Source organism: Elephas maximus, chromosome 1 (genome assembly GCF_024166365.1).
Source record: "Elephas maximus indicus isolate mEleMax1 chromosome 1, mEleMax1 primary haplotype, whole genome shotgun sequence".
In the NCBI taxonomy this organism is placed as follows: Eukaryota; Metazoa; Chordata; class Mammalia; order Proboscidea; family Elephantidae; genus Elephas; species Elephas maximus.
Window position 1 is genome coordinate 115,028,145 of NC_064819.1, and position 15,441 is coordinate 115,043,585.

At 37.0% G+C, this 15,441-nt stretch overlaps 1 protein-coding gene across 1 annotated transcript; it reads right to left on the reverse strand.

Annotated features, from left to right (window-relative positions):
• Nucleotides 1–726: 726 nt before the first annotated feature.
• LOC126069948 (beta-defensin 110-like) lies at nt 727–6,935 on the reverse strand. The gene is made up of 2 exons (XM_049873636.1): nt 6,878–6,935; nt 727–875 (listed from the first exon to the last, which is right to left on the reverse strand). The coding sequence occupies exons 1-2, from the start codon at nt 6,933–6,935 to the stop codon at nt 727–729; spliced, it is 207 nt and encodes a 68-aa protein (XP_049729593.1).
• Between the last annotated feature and the right edge of the window lie 8,506 nt (nt 6,936–15,441).

Here is a 15,441-nt window from a genome sequence, read left to right on the forward strand (position 1 = left end):
GAAAAGATCAGACTTACTGGTCTGATACAGATTGGAGGAACCTCTGAAACTATAGTCCTAAGACACCATTCTAACTCGGAACTGAAGCCATTCCCAGAGATCACCTTTCAGCCAAATCATGGACAGGCCTATAAAATAAACAATAACACCAGTAATAAATGTGCTCCTTAGAACAATCAACTATACAAAACCAACATTTGTCCAAAAACAAAGAGGAGAAGGCAGGAATGGGCTGGAAAATGGGGAATCCAGTGTGGAAATGACACATTGCAACCATCATCATGGAAAAATGTGTGTATGAGTTATTGAATGGGAAACTAATTTGCTGAGTAAACTTTTACCTAAAGCACAATAAAATGTTCAAAGCAAACAACAAACAAAAGAATAATGCTTCTCCTATTCTTTGACCTATGGTTTCCCACAAATTACCTATATTCTAAAATAAGGCAGGTAGAATTTAGACTGCTTCTCAAGGAACTGCCATGGAATAAAATCCTGCTTCCTTCTGGCACCAAGAAATTAAAAGAAAAATGCAACATAAAAGCAGCAGTTGTATGTGTGTGTGTGTGTGACATAAAACGACTTGAGTGGTTCAAGACATAATATTAAACTTTATTTAATTCCTTATATATTACAGAGAAACAAAAGTCTTGAAGGATGTGCTGAGAAGTCATAGTAACACAGGTCCTCTCTTCTTGGAGTATGTGTCTTTTTCTTCTGCCATTCTTACGGCTGTAGGCAGCAATGAGTTGCGGGTCTCATGCAGTAAGCAATTCTAACTTCATTTTTATGGCACTCAAGTTTACATTGACCATTACCCCTTATGCACTCTCTCCTTAAATCCACACTACCATAGTGGGGATATTTCTTTTTGGCTGTAAGAAGGAAAGGATGGCTAGAATTAGCAGTCTAGCTATAATATGCTCAGGTTTTAAAAGGAGAAACCCCAAGAAGAGAACGTTAATAGAGTGGGCCAAAAGAAAAAGTCCCCTTCCTAATTCCTGATTGTGAACATCTTTGTTTATTGGAGGAAGTTTAAGCGAATTTACTATCCCTTGGTAAATTTAATGTCCCTGGAAATCAGAAAGTATCTTGGACTTTAGTTAGAGTATCATCTTGCTTCCTTACAAATTACTGGACAATGGTTCAGGGATGATTCCCAAAGTTGACAGTAAAAAAGTTCTCATAACTTATCTTTTGTCATGCTCAGTCTCTAGAATCATCTAATTGCATTTGGGCTGCCCCTTTTGGCTCTGACAAACATTATTTAGACTGAATGTTATACTTTTGTGAATTCTTTTCAGGAGATTTCCATTGCAGCTTGATTTTACTTTTCTGCAATGTTGAGAGATAGGCAGTGTTAGGCAATGTACCTGAATTCCCACAACTCCCCTGGATATTTTGGGATTCACTTCTCAAAAGTCGGGCTCTAACTTAGACATATGTGATGCTAGCACTAATATGATAATGAGAATTGACTGGATTTGGCCATTGTTGGCCATTACATGATCTCTAAAATTTCCAGTACTACCTTTTCTTATTTCACCATGAAGTTTCAGAAGTAACTTAAAATGAATTTCTAACAATCCTTGTTTGTATTGTTCATCCTCTTGATTAAAAAACAAAACAAAACAAAAAAACCATTGCCGTCAATTCCGACTCATAGTGACCCTAAAGAGCAGAGTAGAACTGTTGGACTGGGTTTCCAAATAGGTCCTGGTGGATTCGAACTGCCAGCCTTTTGGTTAGCAGCCGTAGCTCTTAACCACTACACCGCCAGAATTTCCATCCTCTTGATTAGAGGTCAGCAAACTGTGGCCAGGGGGCTAAATCCAGCCTGTCATCTGGTTTTGTAAATAAAGTTTTAATGGCATGAAGTTAAACCCATTTATTTACATGTTGGCTGCTTTTACACTACAGTGACATAGAAGAGATCATATAGTCCATAAAGCCTAAAATATTACCTATCTGGCTCATTTCTAGAAAAATAACCTCTGCTCCTAATTCCTTTTGTCAATCAATCACAAAGGAATGAGTAAGGAATTTGTAGCTCAGGGCACGAGGGTATCCTGATAATATTGGAAAGGCTATCATGTAGAAGAAGGCATTGGTCTTTTACATATTCAGAAAAGCAAGACTACAACTACGGTTTGCGCATTGTAAGAATTACAAAATTTGGCCCAATATAACAAATTGAACTTGTAACAGTCAATGTAAGAAAAGGTACATGTTTTGTCTTGTAGCGTGGAGATTGACATTCACTGGAAGTTTATTATTTAGAAGCTTTAGAGATACTTGGGAAGTTTGAGGAAATTGGTTTGATAGGTTGTAAGATCCCTTATAAATTTTTTTTTTTAATTTTGTATTTAAAACTATGCACTGGCCCAGGTGTTTTCAGAAGTCATTGTTTTGGAGTCATTTTTTTAGATACACATAACTTTTAATAAGTCGTTATCCCATGGTGAAATTAAGGGGAACTTGTAGTGCGGTGGAGCCCCATTGGTACAATGGTTAAGAACTTGGCTGCTAACCGAAAAGGTCAATAGTTCAAATCCACCAGCTGCTCCTTGGAAACTCTATGAGGCAGTTCTACTCTGTCCTATGGGATACCTAAGAGTCAGAATTGACTGGATGGCAAATGATTTGGTTTGGTTTGATGATGCGATGGTTAAGCACTCAGCTGCTAACTGAAATGTTCGTAGTTCAAACCCACCAGCCATTCCATGGAAGAAAGATGTGGCAGTGTGTTTTCATCAAGATTACAGCATTGGAAACCCCAAGGGTCAGCTCTACTCTGTTCTAAAAGGTCCCAGTGAATTGGAATCAACTTGACAGCAATGGCTTTGGGTTTTTTGTTTGTTTGTTTTATGTTGGTGGGGAAGAATTTTAATTTTTGCAAAGAGCTGACCAATAGGCAGATTCAGATCTTTTCATACATTTGTAATATGCATGCAAATACATTTCAAATTGGTTTCTGTCATTATTTAGAATTTGGTGTCCCAGTCAGTACCTTGAAAGGCCAGGTCTTTCCACATAGACACTCTGGTCATATTTCCAACAGCTGGTAAGTGGTGAGAAGTGGTAACTATAATGGATACATAGACTAAGAGCTATATTATCCTTGTCGTTGGCCTACGTATCTGATATAAAACTTAGTTTTTTTAATTAACGTTGGCTTTCTTCTCAGTATAACTGAAGCAATGTGTAATAGGACAAAAAGATTCAAAAGCACAGAAGAAAAATATTACCTTGCACTATTTAAATGTTAACTATTAAATGTTACCATTCAATAATTTTTTTTTATTCAATAATATCTGGGGAGTTAATATTATCAAACTCATTTGTGACTCCCTAGTGACAGAAACCTGGGTTAAACTCACTTTAGGCAAGTGGTCTGTCACATTTGACACTGTCGTCCAACCTTCTCCCTTGACCTGATTTCATGCCTTCTCTTATTCTTTCTTTGTCTTATTTCACCCCTCTAAAATGTTTTTTTTTTTTCTCTTTCTTCTCATTCTGACCTCTAAATGTGAGTGTTTCCCAAGACTGTGTCCTTGGATTGCCAATATCCATCTTGGCATGCATCTATCTATTCATTTAACTAGCACCTATTAAGTCTACTCCTTGTCAAGCTCTATGTCAGGCCCTAGGACAAGATTTCTCAACCTCAGCACCATTAATATTTTGGGCCAGATAATTATTTGTTCTGAGGAGCTGTCCTGTGCCTTGTAGGAGAGTTAGCAGCATCCTTGGCCTCTGTCCACTAGATACCAGTAGCACCAGTTGTGACAGCTGGAAATGCCTCCAGACATTGTCTAATGTGCCCTGGGAACAAAATTACCCCCACATTGAGAACCACTGCTCCAGTTACTTTGATAAGCGCAACACATGTTCTGACTCCTGTCCTCAAGTAATATATTCAAATACTACTTCCTCTCTAAAGTCTCTGCTGACTACTTTCAGGAAAGTGATCCTTCCTTCCCTTGCTCTCTCATAGCTCTTCATTTGGCATCTGTAATATTCTAACTTGCTAGGGAGTTTCTCTAAATAATATACTACGTCTTAAAATCAAAGCCATAACTGGGCAAAATGGTTCTTAGACCTTTAAGTCCACAATCTCATTTTATTTTTACTCATCTGCTACTTTATCTTTTTGGCTACCATTATACCACCTCAGGAAGAAAAATCATGGCTGCTCTCCCAGCAGGAAACTCTACTATCCAAAGTACATGTCAGATTTAAAGAAACCTAATTATTGGCAATATGTCATTTTTCCATATGGCAGATAAAGTGAAAGGAAAGAGAAGATGATGCAGTAATCCATTTACAGATATCTTTGGCATTTATAACTTCTAGAAAATGAAGAAGAAAGCTAAGTTACTTTAATGGAAATCTCCCTACATGGAAAAGTTAGGTACTCTTATCTAGACATTTTTCATATGTGATTGTCTAAGTGAAAGAAGATGAGTTTTTCTACCTCCTTTTAGAGTAGGAAATTTCACCCTCTACTTTTTTTTTTTTTTAGAAAACTGAAGGTGAGATATGAAAACAACTGAGGCATTGGAAGAGTCAGACATACGGCATTTCTTTTTAGTTCAACCACCAGGTGTTAGTGATCTGTAATGTGAAAGACATCATTCTAATTGCATTAATTTTTTTAAATTATTTATTCTATATCACATCTCTTTTAACTTTGTAGGGAAAATGTGTATCAGGACATATTTCTTTTATTTTGGTATTTATTAAAAACTTTTTTGTCAGTAATGGTAGGAGCTCTCTAAAGGCTTGGTCACATTTGACCAAGAAATAAATACATAAATAAATAATGATGGCTTCACTTTGAAAATATGAGAAAAAATATATATGTAAGGAAAAAACAATGATAGCATAATCTTCATTTTTTGTCTCTTTATCCCCCAAGTAGCTTAAGATTTGCTATGTCTACAGGGTACCTGATTGTCTAAGTTTTTTGAGTGAATGCATGAAACACTTGAAATATTGGTAGGGGCAGCTGCTAATGACTGTTAAAAGGAAAAAGTAAGTTAGCGGAGAAAAACACACTTAGCATAGTGATCTATAAATTTGTCTGTTGTTGAAAAATAAAGCTATTTAGTACAGCTTGGAAACTATATGAATCTGTATAGCATTTCTTTTTGATACTTTCTAGAGCTGGAAAAAAATCTAAAGATCCTTTTCTAACAATTTTTTAATGGAGAGGAAGGAAGATATTCTGTTAGCTAAATTAATTGCATTACTTTGTTATTTCATTGAGGTTTGGCCTCTAAATAGAATTTTATCCACTTGTATCCTTTACATGAAAATTTGTCATTTTATAATGCATTGTTTTTAGGGGATCATAATTGGGTTCTGTAATATTTCCAAGCAGAGAATAAGCTAATTTATTCTCTTAGGCCTTTGCCATGATTTCTGTTGGGCCTATATTTTTACCTCCAAGAAACATCAGCCAGGTTCTGAAAAAGAGAATTGTCATGATTTCAATCCATGGTGCAGTGGTTAAGCAATCAGCTGCTAACCAAAAGATCGGCAGTTCGAATTCCTCAGATGCTCTTTGGAAACCCTATAGGGTTGTTATGAGCTGGAATAGATTGGACACAATGGGACTTTTTCTTTTTTTAGAAGCCTTAGTAGCATAGAGATTAAGAGCTACGACAGCTAACCAAAAGACTGGAAGTTCAAATTCACCAGCTGTTCCTTTGAAACCCTATGGGATGGTCAGAATCTACTGGATGGCAATGAGTTTTGGGGTTTTATAATAAACTGGGTAGACTTGAACTAGTCGTTTCGCCTCAAGCTTTTTAAGGATAAGAAACTGAACACAGTAGTCTCTCCATCTCTAAAACTTGTTATTCTAACTCTGTACAACTGATACTTACCCACTAATTCAGGGTGAGAGAATCTTGTTACACATCTGATGTGAAGGCGGGAAAAATCTCACCAAAAATATAGTTTATGTACAAGGCTCATTGTTCATGTGATCTGTGGCACTCAAAGACAGAAGGGTAGTGACCAGACATATTTAAATAAAGACCATCAATGTGCATCATTTGCCTGCAGTACTGAGAACAGAATTCTAGGAATGTAATGGGAAGTAGCCCACTGCATAGGCTAAAGGGAAGGAAAAGGTAAAGAGATCACTCTCTAAAACAGAGTCATCTACCCCATACCAGTTGATGGTGTTAAATTGTTTGTTTGTTTGTTTGTTTATTTGTTTTTCCTAGCAAGATCTAACATTCAGCAAGAACAGATTATAAATAATTGTTCCGGATGAAGGTGGTGGGACTATTTAACACATACTTTTTTTTTTTTTGGTGGTGCAGTGGTCCAGAGCTCGGCTGCTAATCAAAAGGTCAGCAGTTCAAATGCACCAGCAGCTCCACAGAAGAAAGATGCGGCAGCCTGCTTCCATAAAGATTATAGCTATGGAAACCCTATAGGGTAGTTCTAGTCAGTCCTATTGAGTCACTATGAGTTGGAGTCGACTCCGTGGCAATGGCTTTATGATCTTTTCAAAAACTTTTCATTCTGAAATAACTTTAGCTTTACAAAGATTTGCAAAGATAATAGAGTTTGATATACCCTTCACCCAGCTTCCTCCAATGTCAATATCTCACATAACCATGGTATATTTATCAAAATTAATAAATTAATATTGGTGCAATAGTATTAACTAAACTACAAACTTTATTTGCATCTCACCATTGTCTTTTTTCTGTTCTAGGGTCCAATCCAGAATATGACATTGCATTTAGTGTTATGATCTTTAAATTCCTACATATTATCATAATCTTAGCAAGAAATACCTGATGTTTCTTCAAATTCAGTCGTATAAAATGTCCCATAAATATTTTCATGTTACCTGGTATAATTGTGACCCCAAAGAAGAGTAGAATAAATAAAAAGAGATGAATCTTCATGGTAGAGAGTGTCTTAGGGAAAAAGTGCCAACAGATCTTCCTTCCCAAGTCAGGAGTTTTGAAATAAGGAAACAGAGAACGCTTTTATTTATAGATTCTCCTGGGAAGTGGTTTTAACTACTGAGGCTTATCAAAAGTGAGAACATTTCTATGCTTCGTTGAATACTGATGCGGTGGTCACAAAAAGGTTATTAAATTTTTTTCATAAAAGTCAAAATCTGCTTGCATTACCTTAGATAGACTCTCATGAAGACATTACCTTTGAGGGACTTCATAGTTTATAGGGGATATGTATTCGAACTGCTAACACATTAGGTTGAAAATGTTGTTATAGTAACCAGATCCTCTATTATGTTTTAAATGTAATGCTAAATATTCTAATGTCCCTAGTATTAAATTGTTGAATGACTGAGTTATAGTATTTTACTGCTAGAAGTTTCCACTGAGTTTCCACTTACTTTGTTTTACAGATGAAAACAATGAGAGCCAGGGAGTTTAAATGATTTATTCCAATTTACATAGTTTGTCGTTATTTAAATGTAACATGATCTGAAAAGTCTACATTCATTGAATATGGGAAAGATCGTAGACATAAATAAATAACATAAATGAATCTACAAACAGGTTTTCAAGTATGATTTACTAATTTCCTATAATTAACCATCTTATTTCACAATTCTAGGTACTATGATTTTAATTCTGCTTATGTAACAAAGGGATTTCTGATCCATTTTCATCCTTGCAAAGGCTATTTTTTTCAGACGCATAAGGAAGAGCCCAAAACCTGATGGTTTAGACAGAGAACAATTAATCTATTCTCTCTCCTACCACAGAATCAAGAGAACTTCTAGGGCAGTGTTTCTCAAATTTTAGATATACCAGGGTCCTACAGAGGACTTGGAAACCCTGGTGGCATAGAAGGTTCAGTGCTACGGCTACTAACCCAAAGGTCAGCAGTTCAGATCTGCCAGGGACTCCTTAGAAACCCAGTGGGGTAGTTCTACTCTGTCCTATAGAATTGCTACGAGTTGGAATCGACTTGACCACAATGGCTTTATAGAAGACTTGTAAAAAACAGATTGCTGGCCCCACCTTCAGTTATCTGACTCAGTAGGTTTTAAGATTTAAGTAAGCTTAAGAATTTGTATTTATAAAAAGATTCTGGAATACTAATAATGCTGAAAGGGGAATTACACTCTGCTTAGGAAACTTGACTCATTCATTCTACAAAACAGCAAAAAAAAATGAATTATAGAGTGATACAATCTATGATACAGATTAATAAAGCATGTGAGAATGCTTAGAGATGCTAATCAAATACCCTCATGTTATGAAAGAAGAAAGTGAGACCAAAGATGATAAACTTAGCTGACTAATGATTGTATCCTTTAGAACAAAGGCTTCAAATTATTAAGTACAAATGGAAACTGTGGATAAAATCAAATGTGGGAAACTTGATTCAGCTACACTGACTCCCTGGGAAAGAAAAAAATGGAGAATTCATCATCAGCTGAAAGGAAGACCACTTCAAGACATCACTCTATAATATTTATTCAACAAATATTTTTTAAGTACCAAAATTCGATCAAGTTGGCATTTGCTAGAAACTGATGGGACATCAGGGAATAAAACAGAGTATTTAAATCCTCAATCTGGAGGGTGATGTCAGTAAAATGGTAGAGTAGGGACTTTTGAAGATCTGCCCTATCGTAAAAGTAATGATTAAACTAGAAAAAAATTGTCACAATCAACTTTTTCAGAAACCTGAAAATTGGTAACCAAAGACTTGCAACAACACCGTTAAACCTGTTGCGGTCGAGTCGATTCCGACTCATAGCAACTCAACAGGGAAGGGTATAACTGCCCCATAGAGTTTCCAAAGAGCGCCTGGCAGATTTGAACTGCCGAACTTTTGGTTAGTAGCCGTAGTAATTAACCACTATGCCACCAGAGTTTCCTGCAACAACACAGGGAGTGCTAATTCAAAAAAAATCAATGAATCACATTAAGAACAGTGAGCTTTGTGGTGTTTTAACTTACCCCAGTCCCATCCCCTGGTCTTCAGCTCAGGAGAAAAAAAAGCCTTGAAAAATAAACCTTATGTTCCTGGTACTAGAATGAGCAGAGAGGGCTCGAACTCTTTCAAAGCCTCTTCCCCAAAGGGCAATCGTTATTTAAACTGTCTTGAGGTTTCCTGGAGGATCCCACTTGAATGTTTTGCCTTTGTTTCACCAAAGGGATGAGGAGCTCTCCCAGGGCTAAAGATGCTCTACAGTGGGGTTTTGTTGAAAACATTTACACACAAATGCTTTTAGCCATTTGCCTGTGGCATGAATAACAACTGGAACAAATAATAGATTAACCAAAGAGCGTGGACAGAAAGGTTGGAGAATGAGATGTCCACAGGGACTTTGAAAAACTTACACGCTACTAGAAGGTCACATGCATACTCAGATACAGGGCTCTGTGCAGGCCCAGGGATGTTCACATGCATAGGAAAGACCTGAGAAAGACCTAAGCACTAACCCCTGGCTGACCTTGAGGCTGCACAAGCTGGAAGTGAAGGTGAAGGCAGAATTGTAACATTTAACAATAATAGTTGGAGATGTCAATACTCCACTTTTGATAATGGATATACCAACGAGAAAGAGACTCAGTAAGGAAAGAGAAAAATTGAACACTATAAATGAACTAGACTTAATAGTTATCTATAGAACAGCTCATCTATCAAAAGCATAATACACATTCTTCCCAAGTAAACATGGAACATTCTCCAGGATAAACCACACATTAGGCTAAAACACAAATGTCAATATATTTTAAAAGATTGAAATCATATAGAGTGCTCTCTCTCACTACAATGGGATCAAACTGGAAATCAGTAACAGGGAAATTTCACAAATATGTGGAAATTATGCAATACTTACCTAAATAATCAATGATTCAAAAGAAAGAAAACACTTCGGGTCAACAAAAATAAAAACACAACAAATCCAAATTTATGAAATGCAGCAGAAGAATACAAGGGACACCAAATACCTAAAATGATCTTAAAAAAGAAAAAAGTCAGAGGACTAACTTATTCCAAAACTTGCTACAAAGCAACGGTGATCAGGACAGTGTTGTCTGGCATAAGAAAAAAAAAAAAAAGGAGACATTAATTAATGGAAATGAATTGAGAGTCCAGAAATAAACCCATACATGTGTAATCAAATATTTATTTATTATTGAGTTTAGATGAAAGCTTACAGCTCAAGTTAATTTCTCAAACAAAAATTTATACACATATTATTATGTGACCCTAGCTACAATCCTTAAAATGTGACAGCACAGTCCCCCTTGCCACCCTGCCTTTTCGGTGTCCATCCAACCAGTTCCTATCCCTTTCTGCCTTCTCATCCTGCCTCCCTATAGGAATTGTCCATTTAGTCTCCTTTATCTACTAGAACTTAGAAGCACACTCTTCATGAGTATTATTTCATGGTTAATAGCCCAGTCTAATCTTTGTCTGAAGACGTGGCTTCGAGAAAGTTTTCAGTTCTGGGTTAACAGAGAGTCCAGGGGCTATGTCTTCTGGGGTTTCTCTAGTCTCAGTCAGACCATTAAGTCTAGTCTTTTTACATGAATTTGAATTCTGCACCACACTTTTCTCCTCCTCCATCGGGGACTCTCTGTTGTGTTCCCTGTCATGGCAGTCATTGGTAGTAGTCAGGTACCATCTAGTTCTTCCTGTCTCAGGCTGATGGAGTCTGTAGCTTATGTGGCCATTTTGTCTCTTGGGTTAATATTTTCCTTTTGTCATTGGTATTCTTCATTCTCCTTTGTCCAGGTGGGTTGGGACAAATTCAAGCATCTTAGATGGCCGCTTGCAAACTTTTAAGACCCCAGATGTCACTCACCAAATTGGAATACAGAGTAGTTTTTTTTTAAATAATTTTTATTGTGCTTTAAGTGAAAGTTTACAAATCAAGTCAATCTCTCACATATAAACTTATATACACCTTACTACATGCTCCCATTTACTCTCCCCCTAATGAGTCAGCCCACTCCCTCCTTCCAGTCTCTCCTTTCGTGACTGTTTTGCCAGTTTCTAACCCTCTCTACCCTCCTATCTCCCCTCCAGACAGGAGATGCCAACACAGTCTCAAGTGTCCACCTGAAACAAGTAGCTCACTCTTCATCAGCATGTCTCTCCAACCCATTGTCCAGTCCCTTCCATGTCTGATGAGTTGTCTTCGGGAATGGTTCCTGTCCTGGGCCAACAGAAGGTGTGGGGACCATGACCGCCGGGATTCCTCTAGTCTCAGTCAGACCATTAAGTCTGGTCTTTTTATGAGAATTTGGGGTCAGCATCCCACTGATCTCCTGCTCCCTCAGGGGTTCTCCATTGTGCTCCCTGTCAGGGCAGTCATCGGTTGTGGCCGGGCACCATCTAGTTCTTCTGGTCTCAGGATAATGGAAGTCTCTAGTTCATGTGGCCCTTTCTGTTTCTTGGGCTCATAGTTATCGTGTGATCTTGGTGTTCTTCATTCTCCTTTGATCCAGGTGGGTTGAGACTAATTGATGCATCTTAGATGGCCGCTTGTTAGCATTTAAGACCCCAGACGCCACACTTCAAAGTGGAATCAAAATGTTTTCTTAATAGAATTTATTTTGCCAATGGACTTAGAAGTCCCCTTAAGCCATAGTCCCCAAACCCCTGCCCTTGCTCCGCTGACCTTTGAAGCATTCAGTTTATCCCGGAAACTTCTTTGCTTTTGGTCCCGTCCAGTTGAGCTGACCTTCCCTGCATTGAGTATTGTCCTTCCCTTCACCTAAAGTAGTTCTTATCTACTATCTAATCAGCAAATAACCCTCTCCCACCCTCCCTCCCTCCCTCCCCCGTCTCGTAACCACAAAAGTATGTGTTCTTCTCAGTTTAAACTATTTCTCAAGATCTCATAATAGTGGTATTATACAATATTTGTCCTTTTGCAACTGACTAATTTCACTGAGCATAATGCCTTCCAGGTTCCTCCATGTTATGAAATGTTTCACAGATTTGTCACTGTTCTTTATCAATGCGTACTATTCCATTGTGTGAATATACCATAATTTATTTATCCATTCATCAGTTGATGGACACCTTGGTTGCTTCCAGCTTTTTGCTATTGTAAACAGTGCTGCAATAAACATGGGCATGCGTATATCTGTTTGTGTAAAGGCTCTTATTTCTCTAGGATATATTCCGAGGAGTGGGATTTCTGGGTTGTGCTTTTTTGTTTGTTTTTTTCTAACTTTTTAAGGAAACGCCAGACAGATTTTCAAAGTGGTTGTACAATTTTACGTTCCCACCAGCAGTATATAAGAGTTCCAATCTCTCCCCAGCCTCCCCAACATTTACTATTTTGTGTTTTTTGGATTAATGCCAGCCTTGTTGGCGTGAAATGGAATCTCAACATAGTTTTAATTTGCATTTCTCTAATGGCTAATGATCGAGAGCATTTTCTCATGTATCTGTTAGCTGCCTGAATATCTTCTTTAGTGAAGCGTGTGTTCATATCCTTTGCCCACTTCTTGATTGGGTTGTTTGTCTTTTTGTGGTTGAGTTTTAACAGAATCATACAGATTTTAGAGACCAGGCACTGGTCAGAGATGTCATAGCTGAAAATTCTTTCCCAATCTGTAGGTGGTCTTTTTTACTCTTTTAGTGAAGTCTTTAGATGAGCATAGGTGTTTGATTTTTAGGAGCTCCCAGTTACCTGGTTTCTCTTCGTCATTTTTAGTAACGTTTTGTATTCTGTTTATGCCTTGTGTAAGGGCTCCTAACGTTGTCCCTATTTTTTCTTCCATGATCTTTATATTTATATTAGTCTTTATGTTTAGGTCTTTGATCCACTTGGAGTTAGTTTTTGTGCATGGTGTGAGGTATGGGTCCTGTTTCATTTTTTTGCAAATGGATATCCAGCTATGCCAGCACCATTTGTTAAAAAGACTATCTTTTCCCCAATTAACTGACTCCGGGCCTTTGTCAAATATCAGCTGCTCATATGTGGATGGATTTATATCTGGGTTCTCAAATCTGTTCCATTGGTCTATGTGCCTGTTGTACCAGCACCAGGATGTTTTGACTACTGTGGCTGTATAATATGTTCTAAAACTAGGAAGAGTGAGGCCTCCCATTTTCTTCTTCTTTTGCAGTAATGCTTTACTTATCCGAGGCTTCTTTCCCTTCCATATGAAGTTGGTGATTTGTTTTTCCAACACTTTAAAAAATGTCATTGGAATTTGGATCAGAAGTGCATTTTTACTGTGTTAAGTCTTCCTATCCATGAGCAAGGTATGTTTTTCCACTTATGTAGGTCCCTTTTAGTTTCCTGCACTAGTACTTTGTAGTTTTCTTTGTATAGGTCTTTTACATCTTTGGTGAGATTTATTCCTAAGTATTTTATCTTCTTGGGGGCTACTGTGAATGGTATTGATCTGGTGATTTCCTCTTCGATGTTCTTTTTGTTGATGTAGAGGAATCCAAGTGATTTCTGTATGTTTATCTTGTAACCTGAAACTCTGCCAAACTCTTATTAGTTTTAGTAGTTTTCTGGAGGATTCCTTAGGGTTTTCTGTGTATAAGATCATGTCATCTGCAAATAGAGATAATTTGACTTCTTTCTTGCCAATCCGGATGCCCTTTATTTCTTTGTCTAGCCTAATTGCTCTGGCTAGGACCTCCAGCACAATGTTGAATAAGAGCGGTGATAAAGGGCATCCTTGTCTGGTTCCCATTCTCAAGGGAAATGCTTTCACTCTCTCTCCATTTAGAATGATGTTAGCTGTTGGCTTTGTATAGATGCCCTTTATTATGTTGAGGAATTTTCCTTCAATTCCTATTTTGCTGAGAGTTTTTATGATGAATGGGTGTTGGACTTTGTCAAATGCCTTTTCTGCATCAATTGATAAGATCATGTGTTTTTTTGTCTCATGTTTTATTTATATGGTGGATTACATTAATGGTTTTTGTATATTGAACCAACCTTGCATAAAATATATATATATATATATATATATATATATATATATATATATATATACCTTTTTTTTTTTTGTTATACCTGGTGTAAATCCCACTTGGTCGTGGTGGATTATTTTTTTGACATATTGTTGAATTCTATTGGCTAGAATTTTGTGGAGGATATTTGCATCTATGTTTATGAAGGATATAGGTATGTAAATTTCTTTATTTTTGATGTCTTTACCTGGTTTTGGTATCAGGGAGATGGTGGCCTCATAGAATGAGTTAGGTAGTATTCCATCATTTTCTATGCTTTGAAATACCTTTAGTAGTAGTGGTGTTAACTCTTCTCTGAAAGTTTGGTAGAACTCTGCAGTGAAGCTGTCCGGGCCAGGGTTTTTTTTTGTTGGGAATTTTTTGATTACCTTTTCAATCTCTTTTTTTTGTTGTTATGGGTCTATTTAGTTGTTCTACTTCTGATTGTGTTAGTTTAGGTAGGTAGTGTTTTTCTTGGAATTCTTCCATTTCTTCTAGGTTTGCAAATTTGTTAGGGTACAATTTTTTGTAATAATCTGATATGATTCTTTTAATTTTCATTGGGTCTGTTGTGATATGGCCAATCTCATTTCTTATTTGAGTTATTTGTTTCCTTTCCTGTATTTCTTTAGTCAGTCTAACGGTTTATCAATTTTGTTGATTTTTTCAAAGAAACAGCTTTTGGCTTGGTTAATTCTTTCAATTGTTTTTCTGTTCTTAGTTCAGCTCTAATTTTTATTTTATTATTTGTTTTCTTCTGGTGCCTGATGGATCCTTTTGTTGCTCGCTTCCTATTTGTTCAAGTTGTAGGAACAGTTCTGTGATTTTGGCTCTTTCTTCTTTATGTATGTGTGTGTTTATCGATATAAATTGACCTCTGAGCACTGCTTTTGCTGTGTCCCAGAGGTTTTGATAGAAAGTATTTCCATTCTTGTTGCATTCTATGAATTTCTTTGTTCCCTCCTTAATGTCTTCTGTAACCCAGTCTTTTTGGAGCAGGGTATTGTTCAGTTTCCAAGTATTTGATTTCTTTTCCCTGATTTTTCTCTTATTGATTTCTACTTTTATGGCCTTGTGGTCTGAGAAGATGCTTTGTAATATTTTGATGCTTTGGATTCCGCAAAGGTTTGTTTTATGACCATATGTGATCTATTCTAGAGAATGTTCCATGTGCAATAGAAAAAAAGTATACTTTGCAGCTGTTGGGTGGAGTGTTCTGTATAAGTCTATGAGGTCAAGTTGGTTGATCGTAGCAATTAGGTCTTCGGTGTCTCTGTTGAGCTTCTTACTGGATGTCCTGTCCTTCTCCGAAAGTGGTGTGTTGAAGTCTCCTACTATAATTGTGGAGGTGTCTATCTCACTTTTCAGTTCTGTTAAAGTTTGTTTTATGTATCTCGCAGCCCTGTCATTGGGTGCATAAATATTTAATATGGTTATATCTTCATGGTAAATTATCTCTTTAATCATTATGTAGTGTCCTTC

Bases quoted from the DNA above. Each gene is read 5' to 3' on its own strand.
- LOC126069948 (XM_049873636.1), bottom strand. From the start codon at position 6,935: ATGAAGATTCATCTCTTTTTATTTATTCTACTCTTCTTTGGGGTCACA. The intron at 876-6,877 runs GTAACATGAAAA...TCCTTCTTACAG, and splicing joins TGGGGTCACAATTATACCAG to CCAAAAAGAAATATCCCCAC.